Consider the following 14,638-nt stretch of genomic DNA (forward strand, 5'->3'; position numbering starts at 1 on the left):
AGCGGCTGGGCCCGTGAGCCATGGCCGCTGATCCTGCGCGTCCGGAGCCTGTGCTCCGCAACGGGAGAGGCCACAGCAGTGAGAGGCCCGCGTACCGCAAAAAAAAAAAAAAAAAAAAAAAAAAAAAAAAAAAGCGAGGGAGAAGAGAGTGAGGATGGCTAACTTTTCCCACTGGGCAATTTAGCCAGGGGTCAGCCTTCCCCTGGGGCCACACCCCCAAGACCCCGGGGGCAACATCTGAAGGTAGAGACTAGACGGCCCAGGTCTGCGAGTTTCAGTCCCTCAGACACCAAACATTCACTTCCTCCCTGGCCATCCTCAGATCCCTAATATTCGCTCTTAAGAGCCCAATGTGATGTTGTTAAGGGTTCTATTTGGGCCACACATGATGTGAAAATCTCTCCTACGTGCTCTTATCCCACACATCACTGCACTACCTGGCAGACGCAGCCACAGCCCAGCCGACCCCTCATCTTCATAGACACATTCACACACACAGCACGTTCACACTCACAGCCACGCACCCACACACTCACAAACACGCACCACACACACACACACTCACAACCACACATACATTCACACCTCACACACACACATCATTACTCCACACACGTGCTCACACACTAACATCACACATGACACACTCCTGCACCGTTCCTCCCACTGTCACACACTCACACATTCCAGTCACATATCACTCACGCTCACACATCACACACCTCACACTGTCACGCCCACAGTCACACACACACACACACACACACACACACACACACACTTCATTCATTCATTTATTCTGTCTCCCTCCAAGGCATCCCAGGCCTCGGGCCCGGCAATGCCAGAGCCCAGCTGTGCACCAGCTGCAGGGCTGGGAAGAGGCCTGAGTACAGGGAAGGGTGGAGGCTGACGGGAGACCCCCGAGAGTCACCCAGTTGAACCAGAGCCCGGAGGCTGCTCTCGACACCTCGGCGGGGGTGGGGGGGGGGAAGAAATGACAGCCGCAGCTGCTCTGGGCTGGTGGGGACCCAGCGCCCCGCCACCCGCACTTCCTGTGCACCTGCTCTGAGCCTCACTCTCCACTTCCACTGCGGATGTTGTCTTCTGTGTTTTGGAGAGCGTGTGACAGACCTGTGTTGTGGGGGCCGGTGGGGGGCGGGAGGGGCCTCCCGGAAAGGTATGGGGACAGCCAGAGTCCCCTGTGGGCACAGGAGGCTGCAGCGCCTGGAGGTGGGGGCCCTGGGAACCAACCTGTGGACAGCATCCAGGGATGAATGCTGAATCCTCCGATCCGTAGCATATCCTCCACGCCTGCGCATGAGGGGCTCTAGAGACACCTACCTGCATGACCACGGCTTCTGCGGGGCCTCAGGCGCACTGTGGGAGGGAGGCAGGGCAGGCACCATCCCATTTCATCCGTGGGAGAAATGAGGCCCATGCTAGAAAGTGCCAAGCCAGGAAGAGAATCCAGGGTTCTGACTGGAGCCCAGAGCTCCTTCCATGATGTCTCTCAGCAGATTGCCTCAGTGTACCGGCCACTGGCCCTCGCCCTCGACCGTCAGGGTCCTGAAGGGTAGCTCTGCCAGGCTGCTGTGACTCTAGGCAGAGTTGCTGTGGGACCTGTCACACCCTCTCCGGGCATTGCCCTTTGTGGTCACCGGACTGTGCCTGGGCCGCTGTGAGAGGGCAGCACCTTAGGGAGATAGTCAGGGAAGATGAGGGGTGGCTGATCTGAGGGGGCTTGAGCTGCAGTTAAGACCCCAGGAATGATGTTCTGTGGGAGAGAATGCCAGTGATCATCTAGTCCCACCTTCATTTCCTAGATAGAGAAATGGAGGCTCAGAGAAAGGTAGTGAATTGCTCAAAATCCACAGTTAGTATTTCCACATGGTAGGTCCCCCAAAGCGCTTGTCAAATGAGTTCAAGGGCTACAGCCAGCACCTTCTGACTTCAAGCCCAAGCTTCTGTCCATACAGCTGTCCTCAGATGCAGAAAATTGGTAAGGAGGCTCTTTTACCCTGAAGACAGGAATAAGGGGAATGACTCTGGCTCACATAAAGCACATAAAGCATGGGAGGACCCTCCAAGGCAAATAGCAGAGCTGGTAGTTTCTAATAGTCTTTAGAAGCTGCCTCGAGGCACTTTCAACCCTGGTGACCCATTCTCACTCAACACAACATGTTTTCTCAGTTCCTGACTTCCTCTTTGGTTTGCTGGCATTTTCTTTTTCACCTAAAACTGGTAAGCAAATAAGATAGGTTGTCATTTCCTCATTTTCAAGCAGTACTCCTTGTGGGGGCCAGAAATCTCTTTCAAGCATCAAACAGTGAAGGGTTCCTGGGTGAGCAGTGGGTCTCTGTCCCCCTCTCCAGGGGCTCTTGGATGGGACCTTGCTCTGGAAGGAGCCATGGACCTCTGGCTTTGGTCACTTTACTTCCTTCCAGGTAAGTGCTGTGGGGGAACACACTGGACATTGTATGAGGGCTGAATTGGCCCCAGGTAGGGGCGTTGCTGTGCATCTCCAGCTCTGAAGTTTCTGGAGGGATTTAGTTGTAAACCGATACCTAGGGCGGGACATGGATGGAGGCCCTCCCCACTCCCAGTTAGTGCGCCTCCCTCTACTCCAGACACACCTCCTGCTCGCTCAGGGGTTGACTTGTAAGGGCTGAAGGTGCCACCTCTCCCAGCCTGTTAATATGGAATCTCAAAGCAAGTGCCTCCAAAGTTCTTTCTTCTTACTTCTACATTCTCTTTCTTTGGATCTCTTTAACTCCTGAATTTTCAAAGTTCCAATCTAAACGAAGTCTCCCTAACCCATTTGGTAGCCCTAATCCATTTCCTGAGCTCCATATCTCAATTTACAACTGTCTCCTGGGCACTCCCACTTCCATATCCCATCAAGATCAGAAATGCAACAGGCCTAACACCTAACCTCAAATTCCTCACTGGTCCCCACCCAAATCAGCTACTCTCTCTGTCTTAACTATCTCTGATATCAGCTGTAAAATGCCAAAATAGCTTTTTACCACCTCTTCCCATTTATCCCCAACCAGACTTTGACCTAATCAATGGCCAATTCATGTAGTTTCTAGATTCACGTTTACCAGGATGAGAAGCCATGGCAGCCCCTACTAGAGACATAACAGAGGGAATGGAAAGGAAAAACACAGGATCACCTCTTAACTATCTCTCCCACTTCCTCCCACCTGACCAGCCTGTAGCTCCAGATCAACCTCCTTCATCTTGACTGTGATCATAGGATCATCCTTTCCAACAACCTTCCATGTCTCCCCCTGCCTAATGAATCGAACTCCTTAAATACAAACTCCTCCCTGGCCTCCCCTTTTATACTCTGAGCTTGTCATACTCCCCTGTACTTTCCTAACCTCCAGCCAATGGGACACCTCTTTGAACATGTGCTAGACTTTCCTGCCACCATGCCTTTGCTCATGCCATTCCTTCTGCCGGGAATAGCCTTCCACTCACCTCCACCATTTATGGGTCCTTCAAATCCCATCTCAACCTCCACCTTCTCGTACACGTCCCAGAGGCCCCTCTTCTGAACCCCAACAGCTGACCCCGTTCTACCTTGTATTGTAGCTCAAGGTGTGTCCACCTTATTTTATTGATTCAATGGTAAGCTTCTTGGGGGTCAAAGTTGTTTTTTATTCATACTTGCTTTCTTGGTAATGGCTGGAGTTTGGAAGAAAGTCAAATCCTTGAATCAAATATTGGAAATCCCTAAAAACCCAAGGGAATGAAGTTTTAATGAAATAGACTCTGTAAGAGGTAGTAGGACATAGGTAATCACAGTGGATGGTTAACTAAACTTAAGCCTGAGAGAGAAGAGGGATTGGGTAGACGTGGACAATGTCTAGGAGTGAAGGGTACCAAAATTGTACCCCTGCAGTCTGTCCTGAGCAATACGACCCTTCTAGCCAGAGGGCTACTTGCTCTGGGCCTGGTCCTTCTCCACTGTGCCCATCTCCACAGGGTGAGGAGTTCAAGGCCCAAAAGGATGTGCCTACTCCAAGCCCACACCCACACCCCCTCCTCTAGACCTCAAATTCCCTGTCCAAATGTCTCTGGAACCACCTTCAATGACTGTGTGAGATTCTATCCTGGGTCTTCTATCCTAGGGTGACCCCTTGGCCTATAAAAGGGTGGCTACAGGTGGCTGTTTGGGAAGGAGATGGATGGACCTTGTACACGCAAGCTGGGTCATCCCCCATGTATATACCAGGACCATTGTGGAGTGGGCAGGAGCTAGGGATGAGAACAGAAAGGAGAGAGGCCAGAGGCTAGAGGCAGGAAACTTGGAGCCTTTTTTCCCTGCATAGCCATGTATTAGAGTGGACATCCAAGGAGTGTGTAAATTTGTCAAGATAGGGGGATACTTTATCCGACAGTTTTTTAGCCTGAAAATTAACTTTAAAATATTTAGACGTATGATATTTGGGTCTTATTTGTATTCCTGCCCCAGGTCCTGCAAATGTGGGGGTGGTCCTGGTCCCAGAGCCCAGTGCATGAGGCACAGACTATAGGCCACATCGCCTGGGGCCCTAAGTGAAGTTCCGTAATAAAGCAAGGCAGTAGCATAGGGTATACACTTTCAAACTTTTTTTACCTTGACCCATAATAATAATACACACATACACTTGATGCTGTGACCCAGTACACATACACATACCTAAAATTTATTGTTGATTCTTTAATACAGTCTTGATTCTTTAATATGGGGATGACTTTGGGGCTTCAGCACTTGGACGGATGTTGGTGCTATTTTTGGAGATGTGAAGAGCTTGTGAAGGAACAGGCTTTGGAAGAGAAATCAAGAAGGTTTTGTTTGTTTGTTTTTGCCATTGTGAGTCTGGAAAATATCTTATATGTTTGAGTGAAGTGCAAGAGCAGGTGTCAAAAAGGCAAGTCTGGAGCCCAGGGGTAAAGACAAGACTGGAGATCCATATTATGGTGAGATCTATATAGAGTTGGTATTAAAAGCCATGGAAGTAAATGAGCTAGTGTGGGGGGAAGAAAGGAGGACAGAGAAGAGAACAGGCCCAGCATCAGGCCCAATGCTGATAGAGAAGGGGAAGTAAGGAAGGAAGGAGGAGGAGAACTAAGTGAACAGATAAGGAGAGATAAGTCAGGAGATTGCAAAGGAACAGCCATTGAGAGTGTAACGTCGGGGAAGCCAGGAGAGGAAAGCATTTCAAGGCAGGAAGGCTCATTTCCACCAAATGCTGCCAGGAGAGCAAGAAAAAAAAAGATAAAGAAGTGACCATCCAACACGGCAACAAGAAAAGTTTTGGTGACCTTGACCGGAGCAGTTTCAGTGGAATACTGGAGCCATAATTCTGACAGATGTAGGTGGAAGAGGAATCGGGAGATGGAGGAGTGGATTCAGTGATTTTGAGAAAGTGAACAGAAGAGGGGTGGCAGCTGAAGGGGAAGGGAGAAGTCAACCAAAGGTTTTTCCAATATGGGTCATATCAGGGCGTGTGTGTAAGCCATGGCAATGCTGGAGGAGAAGAACCAGTGAGACAGAGAAAGGGGGTGATCGCAGAAGACATGCTCTAAAGAAAGTGATGGGATGGATGCAGGATAAAGGTGAAAGGACTGGCTTTTGAGAGGAGGGGGACACTCCATCCACAGCGACAGGGCCGAGGGCAGACAGCGGGCCCAGACACACACAGGTTAGTGTGGGCAGAAGTAGGAAGGAGCATAGGATGCTTCCCATCCTTTTAAAAATATCCATGCTCCATTGGATAAACATAAAACTCTCAGGTCAGCTCCCTTCTTCCAGAGATTCTGCTGTGACTTGAGTTGATAGGGTCTACATCATTTTTCCCACCTAGAAAATCACTGCTGCACTGAATTCAAAGTCTATTCCCAGAGGACTGCCACCAGCCAAGGCCTTGGGGGCCTTTACCTTATTTTGCATTATGAATACAAGATTTTTTCCATGTTCCAAATTGGATATTTATATCCAATTATATGTTGAGAGTGACTTTTTAAGCTACATATATCCCTTTCCCCTACCATCACCACTGAAAATCAAATCACCAACTTAGAGATTAATGACACTTAGCAGCCTCTCTAAAATATCAATATTAAACAGCTTGGTTCCTTTAGACACCTTCTCCCACCCCTTTCTTTTTTCCCCTGAATCATCTGGAAATGTAGTTAAAGGGTCCAGATTGCAAAAACTCAAGGGCATCTGGGATGCTTATCTAAGAATGCAGATTCATAGGCCCTATCATAAGCAGATATAATCACATTGCTTAAGGGCAGGACCAGGTTATCTGTATCCTAGAAAGTTCCCCCACAGGAGTCTTACGCACACTGTGCCTAAGTTCTAAACCTGGAGGTTATATATATCTTTTTTTCTATTTGGGAAATCTGCTTTTGGTTAGAAGCTACTATGAACTCCAAGGAGAGTGAGATCTGGTCATTTTCATCTCGCCCATTAGTGCTTCCTTGGGACCAGAGTTCAGGGTACCCAGCAGCTTTCCTTGTACTTCATCCATCCAAGGTTTGCACAATAAGGATGTCTTAGTCAGCTCCAGCTGCTGTAACAAAATACCATAGACTGCGTAGCTTAAATAACAGACATTTGTTTCTCACAGTTCAGGAAACTAGAAGTCCTAGATCAAGGTGCTGGCAGATATGATTCTCCCTGAGGGCCCTGTGTGCTCACATGGTCTCTTCTTGTGTACATGGAGAGAACAAGGACACTTATCCCATTACAAAGGCTGCATCCTCATGACCTCATCTAACTTTACTTACCTTCCAAAGGCCCCACCTCGTAATACCATCACTTTGGGGGTTGGAGTTTCAACACATGAATTTTGGGGAGATACAAACATACAGTCCATAACAGAGGATCTGGGCAAGCCAGGGGGTTACCAGCAGCTCATTGCTGAGCGGCAAGAGGCCACTGGAGGCATCTGCACAGGTGATGACCCCTCTCTGCTCTGTCTTGCGCCTGCCCATTTTACAGCATCTCATCCTTGAGAAAACAGCAGGCATGCCCTTTTCTGGCTGGGTTAGTCCAAAAACATTTGCATGCTCATTCTCAGGTGCTGGGCTTTACACACAGGTATGGTCCTTCTGGACATACAGGGGATTCACCTATCCCCTTGGTTGGGTGTTTGTCCTTTGATGGGTCACCCTTCCAGTGGCACGTTCCAGTCACAGGGCTACCTCACGCGTCTGTTTCCAGGGGATTTAAAGCAGTGTTGGGTTATTCATGAAGGGTTTCCATGTCAGATCATATGTGTCTGGTGGGCCCCTCTTCTCCCCACCACACTGACCAGCTACACTTTCAGATCTTAACATACTCCTATAAATGTCCCCAGCTAGCCCCTCTCTAGCCTCCTCTACCCCCATCTCATGTTCCCATGGCTGTTTCTGTTGTCCATGTTCTTCCCTCTCCCCAAACATCCTCCTCGACTCTCTCTGCTCATCTAGGAGGCTCCAGCCCCACTTCTTTCCTTGACTCCTTGGAGCTATTCTTTTTTTTTTTAAAGAGAGAATCTTTTTTTTTTTTTTTTTTTAATTTACTTTTGGCTGCGTTGGGTCTTCGTTGCTGTGCGTGGGCTTTCTCTAGTTGCGGTGAGTTGGGAGTTACTCTTTGTTGCAGTGCACGGGCTTCTCACTGTGGTGGCTTCTCTTGTTGCGGAGCATGCGTTCTAGGTGCACGGGCTTCAGTAGTTGTGGCACACAGGCTCAGTAGTTGTGGTGTACGGGCTTAGTTGCTTGCAGCATGTGGGATCCTCCCTGATCAGGGCTCAAACCAGTGTCCCCTACATTGGCAGGTGGATTCTTAACCACTGTGCCACCTGGGAAGTCCTAGAGCTATTCTTAATGTTTGCTCTGTGGATGAATTTCAGGAAGTTTGTGAACACCCCTCCCCACCTCATGAACATGCCATGTTCTCTCTCCTGTCCCAGCCTTTTTGGGGGTGGTTCTCACTGTCTAGAAGGGTCTCTCCTCCACCCTAGTCCACAGCCCCCTCCCCCCACACACACTTCATCCTCTGAATTGTCTTCCCAGAAATATACAGACACTTATTGGGACCCACTTAGCTGACAATTAATCATACTTGGACTTACTTTCTTCTCCAGCTTAGACCTGCCTTCTCTCAGCCAAAGCATAAGCTTTTTGACGTCAGGGACTCAGAAACCACACCTTTTATTCCACCCTGCTCCATACCACCCCCAATGCACATACAATGTGCGCACACACTCAAATATGCCCTTGTTTCCTTCCTCAGTGAAGACAACCATCATTCTCTGAGTTGCCCTCCACACCCAGTCCTTCAGGTCACAACTTACACATCATGTCTTCCAGAAAGCCTTCCTCAAATTATATCATCCCCTACAGCAGTCTGGATCAGGCGCCCCTGCTTGCTGCTTCCAAGGAGCCCTGTGTATCTACGCCATGGGATTTATTACACTCTGCTGTCACATAGTGGCCGTCCATTTGTATCATTCAATAAATGATTCATTCTGTGAGGGAGGGATGCCAGCTACCTTATCACATGAAAGGCATTCAACAGATACTTGCTGAATTATTGAATAAAAACACTGGAGGTGAATGGTTGTTTTGGTTGGTTGGACGGATCTGAGCAAAACAAAACTAGACAGAAAACCTGTTGGAGCAAATTGTACCATGCCTCCCGACACCACCCTGAAGTCACTCAGGGATCATGTGCTGGTTGGGGGTATCACTGTGGCACATTCTCTCCCCCTGGAGTGGGGTAGTGGCTTTGACTGTATTTTCAGGGGTTTGATGCCTGGGTCCATATGGGTTCAGATTGGGTAATGAGGCTGAGGATTACATTAAGGCTTGGGCTGGGGAGAGACTCAGACTTGGGCATAGGGCTAGGGATGGACATAGAGCTGGACCCAGGATATAAATAGGGCTGGGGATGGGAAGAGGCTGAGGATGCAGCCAGGGCTGGAGATCATGAGAGGGCTGAGGCTCAGGGCTGGCTGAGGCTTGGGCTGCTAATGGGGATGGAGTTGGAAGTAGGGGTGAGTGTGAGGCTGGGCTGGGGCCTGGGTTGGAAACAGGGCTGGAGTTGGGGATGTGGCTGGGTATGGGGCTTCCTCTACATTAACTCCCTCTCCCTGCAGTAGCTGGAGCCCTGAAGGTCCTTCCAGAAGTAAAGGTGGAGGGAATGCTGGGAGGATCCGTCGTCATCGAGTGCCCGCTTCCTGAAATGCACATGAGGATATATCTGTGCCGGACAATTGTTGCGTCTAGAGGATGCGCTACCGTGGTGTCCAACAGGAACTTCGTCAAGAAGGAATTCAAGCATCGAGTCACCCTGGAGCTGTGTCCAGACAGGAATCTGTTCCTGGTGGAGATGACAGAGCTGGTCAAGAGTGACAGCGGGGTCTATGCCTGTGGGGCGGGCATGGACACAGACCGGGGCAAGACCCAGCAGGTCACCCTGTCTGTTCACAGTGGTAGGTGCCCCACACAATGGAGGCTCCGGCCACCCAGAAAACGTTTCCACTCAGGAAGGCTGGGACAACGATGGGACCGCAGCAGTCCCCACCCTCTTACACTATTCCCATATTAGCAAGTCCAGTAGGAATTGGGATCTGTAGAGTTGAAACCCCATAGAGTCAATGAACTTCATGGTCCACCAAATTTTCTATCCAAACTGTATGAAAGGGACAGGATAGGTGCTCTCTTTGTGTGGTAGTTTACTCATCCTACCCAGGGCACGAGGCGAGTGTGGGGTGAGATTGAGGAGGGGCTCTGAGACCAAAGGAAATTGGAAGCAAAAGGACATAATTATTACCATAATTGTCCCATGAGAAATATCAGGGATAAATATAAAGGAAAGACAATCATTTTTCACAGTTGATGGCCAAATTTGTTACTTTATGATCTGATCCTTTCTTTATTTCTCCCGAATCCTTCCTTTTTTCTTTTCTCCACTGACTTCCCCAGACATACACAGCACTAATTCAACAACCTAGATTCCCAATGGTCTCCGATGGTTTTTCGGGGAATGCCGACGGGGTTAGGGTGAAAGAGGATTTCTGTCAGGGAAGCCCCCAGCCTGGTTATTTTTCTGCTCCCTGCCCTCAGCCCCTCACTGCCATCTGCCCTAACTGGGTCAGCCTCAGCTCATACCAGCAGTCCCTTCCCCAGGCCTCAGTCTCGTCCTAGAGACCACCAATGGACTCCTCTTGCCTCCGGTAGATTACGATTACGGCCCTTTCTGGGAAGAAGAGCCAGTGCCTGAGCCTCCAGCATGGTTTAATAGATTTCTCCAAATGCATATGCCTCCTTGGTTCCAGATGCCTGAACATGCCAGTTCTTTGGATTTCATATCCAAAGGTCAGTTCCCCAAAGGTAGGGGAGGGGAGGAAGGGGAGATTCAATGGCATGGTGAAAATGGAGGAGGGGGTATATGTTCAGCTCATAGGATGGTTGGCAGAGCAGAGCTGCGTCTCAGATGTGTATTTCCCTGCCTTAGGAGGGGGTACCTCCCTGAGATCTGCGTTCCAAGTCTTTCAAGCCCATCCTTCAGCCCGTACACTTGGCACTAGTTGCAGAAATTACCCATCACCACCAGGTGGCACCACATGCAATGAAGTTTGTGCTCCATTCACAAAATCTAGCTCTTTTATGAATGACTGCGGGAAACCAAGACGGGGCAGACGTTTCCCAGCCGGAGGTCCTCCTGCTTCCTGCTCCCCATAGGGCTGTCTTCTATTTGCTGGCATACTGATTTAACAGCTCTATTTTACAACAGAGAGTTCAATCATGATTATACTAATGATACTTTTACATTTCTATACCATTTTCCTGTCTTAAATGCATTTTGACATGCACTAGTTACAGCACATCCTCACATCTGCCCTGTGAGGTAGATACATTAATTGAATGTTGTTACACTAAGAGACTGCTGGCCATTGAGAGAGGGATCATGTAACTGAGCTCATTGTATACTCAAGGTTGTGACTGACCTTGATTCAGTGTGGGGTGGGGGAGAATAGACAAGCACATAGATACAACACAAGGCAGAGTGGGAATTGAACTACAAACAAGGTTTTGTCCATGCTTAGAGGAGGGCAAGCTCTTCTGCCTGGGAAGTCAGGGAAGACTTCCTGTAGGAAATGGAGTTTGAAGCAAATATAGATAGAACGTACTAGATGCAGATGGCATGCTCAGGAGGCATTTCAGGTGATGAGGACTGTGAGAACAAAGGTAGTCTAGGTAAAAGGGAAGCATGTGTTCCGGAAAGAAATGGTTGGCCCAAGGCTGCTGGAGACTAGAGTGCGTGTGTGGAAGGTCACTTCTTCCTGCTGTCTTCTGTAGTAACCACACCAGCTCAAAGGACCGAGGCCCCTCCAGCACACCACGCCTCCCCCACCACCTCAATCACCCACCGCCCTCGAGTTTACAGGGCATCTTCAGTAGCAACTGCCCAGCCCACCACCCTCCTGCCATCTGCCACAGCCTCAAAAACCTCAGCACGGGAGGAACTGCTCAGGCTCCAGACGGCCAGCTACAACCACCACACCAGGCTTCACAGGCAGAGGTAAGAGGCCTGCACCATCCAGGGCGAGAATTCTGTTAACAAAGGGACAAACTTGTGAGCTACCTCCAAAAAAGTTGGCCACTTGCGTGCTGCCTTAACCGCCTCCCTTCCTGACCTCTCCCTTCTCTCTCCCCCTCCTTCCCTCCTCAGAGCACTCAACCACGGCCCAGGCCCGGTGTCTGGGATGGAAGATCAAGGCTTCTACATCCTGACCCCCACCATCCTGGGTCTCATCCTGCTGGCACTTCTGGGGCTGGTGGCGAAGAGGGTCATTCAAAGGAGGAAAGGTGAGGGGGTTGGGCTCCGTTTCAGAGAGCCGAGCTTCCCGAAGGTCCCAGCGCATTCAGATCCCTCTGATCTGCCGGGGACACTCAGGAGCTTTAGATGAGCAGCCTGGGGTATGGGGAACGTGGCACGGGGCTCAATGGTCTGGAAATGGGGACGGGGAGGAGCGGGGCCTGGGCCCTTTGGTCTTCGGTAAGCACCCACATGTCAGACATTGCCAAACACCAGGGACACAGACAGCCTTTAGTTTTCTAAGACTGGGAGGGGGTGCCCATGGGCCTCTGACGCCCTCTTCCTCTCTCCTTCCCCGTGGCTTTACCGAGAAGCTCTCTCCAGACGGGTCCGCCGACTGGCCGTGAGGATGCGCACCCTGGAGGCCTCACAGCGGCCCCTGTCACAGCGGCCACGCGTGTCGCAGCGGCCACGCGTGTCGCAGCGGCCACGCACCCAAAACAACGTCTACAGCGCCTGCCCTCGGCGCCCTCGGGGGGTGGACGCTGCTGGTGAGCAGGCGGGCAGGTGGGGGAGAGCGGGGCAGGTCGCGGGGAGAGGGAGGCGGGTTGGGGGAAGCGGGGACAGCGGGGCGGGCCGGGCGTGCGAGCAGAAGCAGCAGCAACTGCGGGGCGCGGAGGGTGAGCCAGAAGAACCCCGCCTCCAGCGCAGCCGCGGGCAGCGCGGCCGGCTCCTCTCCCCCAGGGTTTCTGGCTGAGCTGCGGGTGGGGCTGGATCCTCGGCCCCGCCCTCATGTCGGCCCTCCCGGTTCCCGTTAGGCGAAGGGGCGGCACCTCTCCCAGTCCCCGGAGCATCGGCGCCCACAGCCCCGCCGCAGGTAAGCTCCGCCCCGCCCCTGATTGGCAGCTGGGGCCCTAATGGGCCGCCCCAGACCTGGGCTTGGACCCGAGCGCAGTCGGTGGAGCTTCGGCTTAGCTGGGTGGGGCGCGGGCTTTCGCAGTGGCTCCCCAGGCCCTGAGTCTGGGAACTAGTGTCAGTTTCCTCCTTTGATGGTGTCAGTAGACGACTACGCAACAATTGTGGTAGACTTAGTTACACGGCTTTTAGCCAAGCATTTCTCATGGGATAAATGGGAACTTAGTAGAGGATGATAGATGGTACCTCTACAAATACGTGAAGGGCTTTCGTGCGGAAAAGGTTTGATTTCTAGGAGATCTTAAGGGGGTGGAAGTTACCCAGTTTCACCTTAATATGAGGAAGTACTTTCTAGTAAGCCCTCGAAGATGAGAGGAGGTTGTTTACCCATCACTGAAGGCAGTTAAGCCTGGCCTAGAGACGTACATAAGATTCAACACTTTGAATGAAGAAGATTCCTCTTGAAATCTAGGTTTGGACATAGGGAACTCATCTTTCTATTTTTTATTTTTTCTTCTCATCTTTCTATTGATGGCCATTTGGCAGATGTGTGAAAAACCTTTAAACTATTCATTCGTGTTTGTTTTCCCAAATTTCCCATTTTATTCTCTAAAGCAGCCTACCGTAGCGGAAACATTATTACTTCGGGAACCAGTAAAAACTAAGTGTAGCAAGTGTTCCTGATTTAATTAGGGGGTAGGCTAAGCTAATGCAGCAAACCCTAAAACCATGGCCCACAACATGGAAGCCTATTTTCCTCTCAAGCAAAGTCAGGGAACCAGGAGGAGGTGGCCTGAGCCATGGGATCATCCAGGGACTCAAATGCCTTCTGCCTGTTGCTGCACCATCCCCTGGAGTCTTGCCGTGTCCATCCGTCTGTGGTCAATGCTCAATCACCAGCACCATGTCTGCATCCCAGCGCATGGGAGGAAGAAAGAGAAAGTTGCTTTTTTAAGACCATGACCCTGAAATTTCACACATCACTTCTACCTGCATCCCACTGGGCACAGTTTAGTCACGTGGTCACACCTGCCTTCAAGGGAGGCTGCATAATGTATCCCTGGCTCAGTAACCGTGCCTTGCTAAAAAGGGGAGAGTGATCCCTGGCAACAAGCAACAGCTCTGCCCCCATCATGCCCGGCTTCTTGAGCTTGCCCTTGCTCAGCCCTGCTGGAGAAGGTTCACAGTAGCTTAGGTAGGTCCAGCGGTGTCCATCTACTCTACACTTACCTCAGCCCTTTTCTCTGGAACTGCTCTGTGACCACACATGCCCTCACCTGGGCCAGTACCTTGCTCAAATTTTACCCTTCCTCCCTGCTTGAAACTCAAATTCCCACTATCAGGGATAAATATCTTTTTTTTTTTTTTTTTTTTTTTGCGGTACACGGGCCTCTCACCGCCGCGGCCTCTCCCGTCGCGGAGCACAGGCACCGGACGCGCAGGCTCAGCGGCCACGGCTCACGGGCCCAGCCGCTCCGCGGCACGTGGGGTCTTCCCGGACCGGGGCACGAACCCGTGTCCCCTGCATCGGCAGGCGGACTCGTAACCACTGCGCCACCAGGGAAGCCCGGGGATAAAAATCTTGATGGAGCAAGTTCACAGTAAGGTGCCTATGACTAATGACTGAGTATTTTAAGCCTTCACAGGGAGTGACTATTTAAAATTTTTTAAGCCAAATAAATCTCAAATGATGAACTGTAACAGGCAGTGGGAGATATATTTTTGAGGCAAACTGCTGCTCATTGCCTCTCTGGTAAAAGTGCAGAAAGTAACAGCTCCTTTCAGTGAGCACTCACTCAGTGCCTACTATGTTCAGAGGGCTGAACTTCTGATTCTCAGCGCTTGTGTTGAAAATGTGTGACGGGCTTCCCTGGTGGCGCAGTGGTTACGAGTCCGCCTGCCGATGCAGGGGAC

General features: G+C 50.7%; 1 protein-coding gene across 9 annotated transcripts in view; it reads left to right on the plus strand.

Annotated features, from left to right (window-relative positions):
- Window positions 1-2,407: 2,407 nt before the first annotated feature.
- FCMR (Fc mu receptor) overlaps window positions 2,408-14,638 on the plus strand; it is a 15,093-nt gene continuing 2,862 nt past the window's right edge. The window contains exons 1-8 of one of the 9 annotated variants that reach the window (XM_055083924.1): window positions 2,408-2,444; window positions 7,537-7,617; window positions 9,144-9,479; window positions 10,177-10,365; window positions 11,350-11,572; window positions 11,723-11,859; window positions 12,184-12,360; window positions 12,628-12,686. In XM_055083924.1, coding sequence (XP_054939899.1) covers window positions 2,408-2,444; window positions 7,537-7,617; window positions 9,144-9,479; window positions 10,177-10,365; window positions 11,350-11,572; window positions 11,723-11,859; window positions 12,184-12,360; window positions 12,628-12,686 — 1,239 coding nt within the window. Of the gene's footprint in view, window positions 2,445-7,536; window positions 7,618-9,143; window positions 9,480-10,176; window positions 10,366-11,349; window positions 11,573-11,722; window positions 11,860-12,183; window positions 12,373-12,627; window positions 12,687-14,638 lie in introns of all 9 variants that reach the window. The other 8 variants (XM_055083925.1, XM_007105462.3, XM_055083927.1 and 5 more) reach the window with 8 other exon arrangements.

The sequence above is a fragment of the Physeter macrocephalus genome, chromosome 4 (assembly GCF_002837175.3).
Source record: "Physeter macrocephalus isolate SW-GA chromosome 4, ASM283717v5, whole genome shotgun sequence".
NCBI lineage: Eukaryota > Metazoa > Chordata > Mammalia > Artiodactyla > Physeteridae > Physeter > Physeter macrocephalus.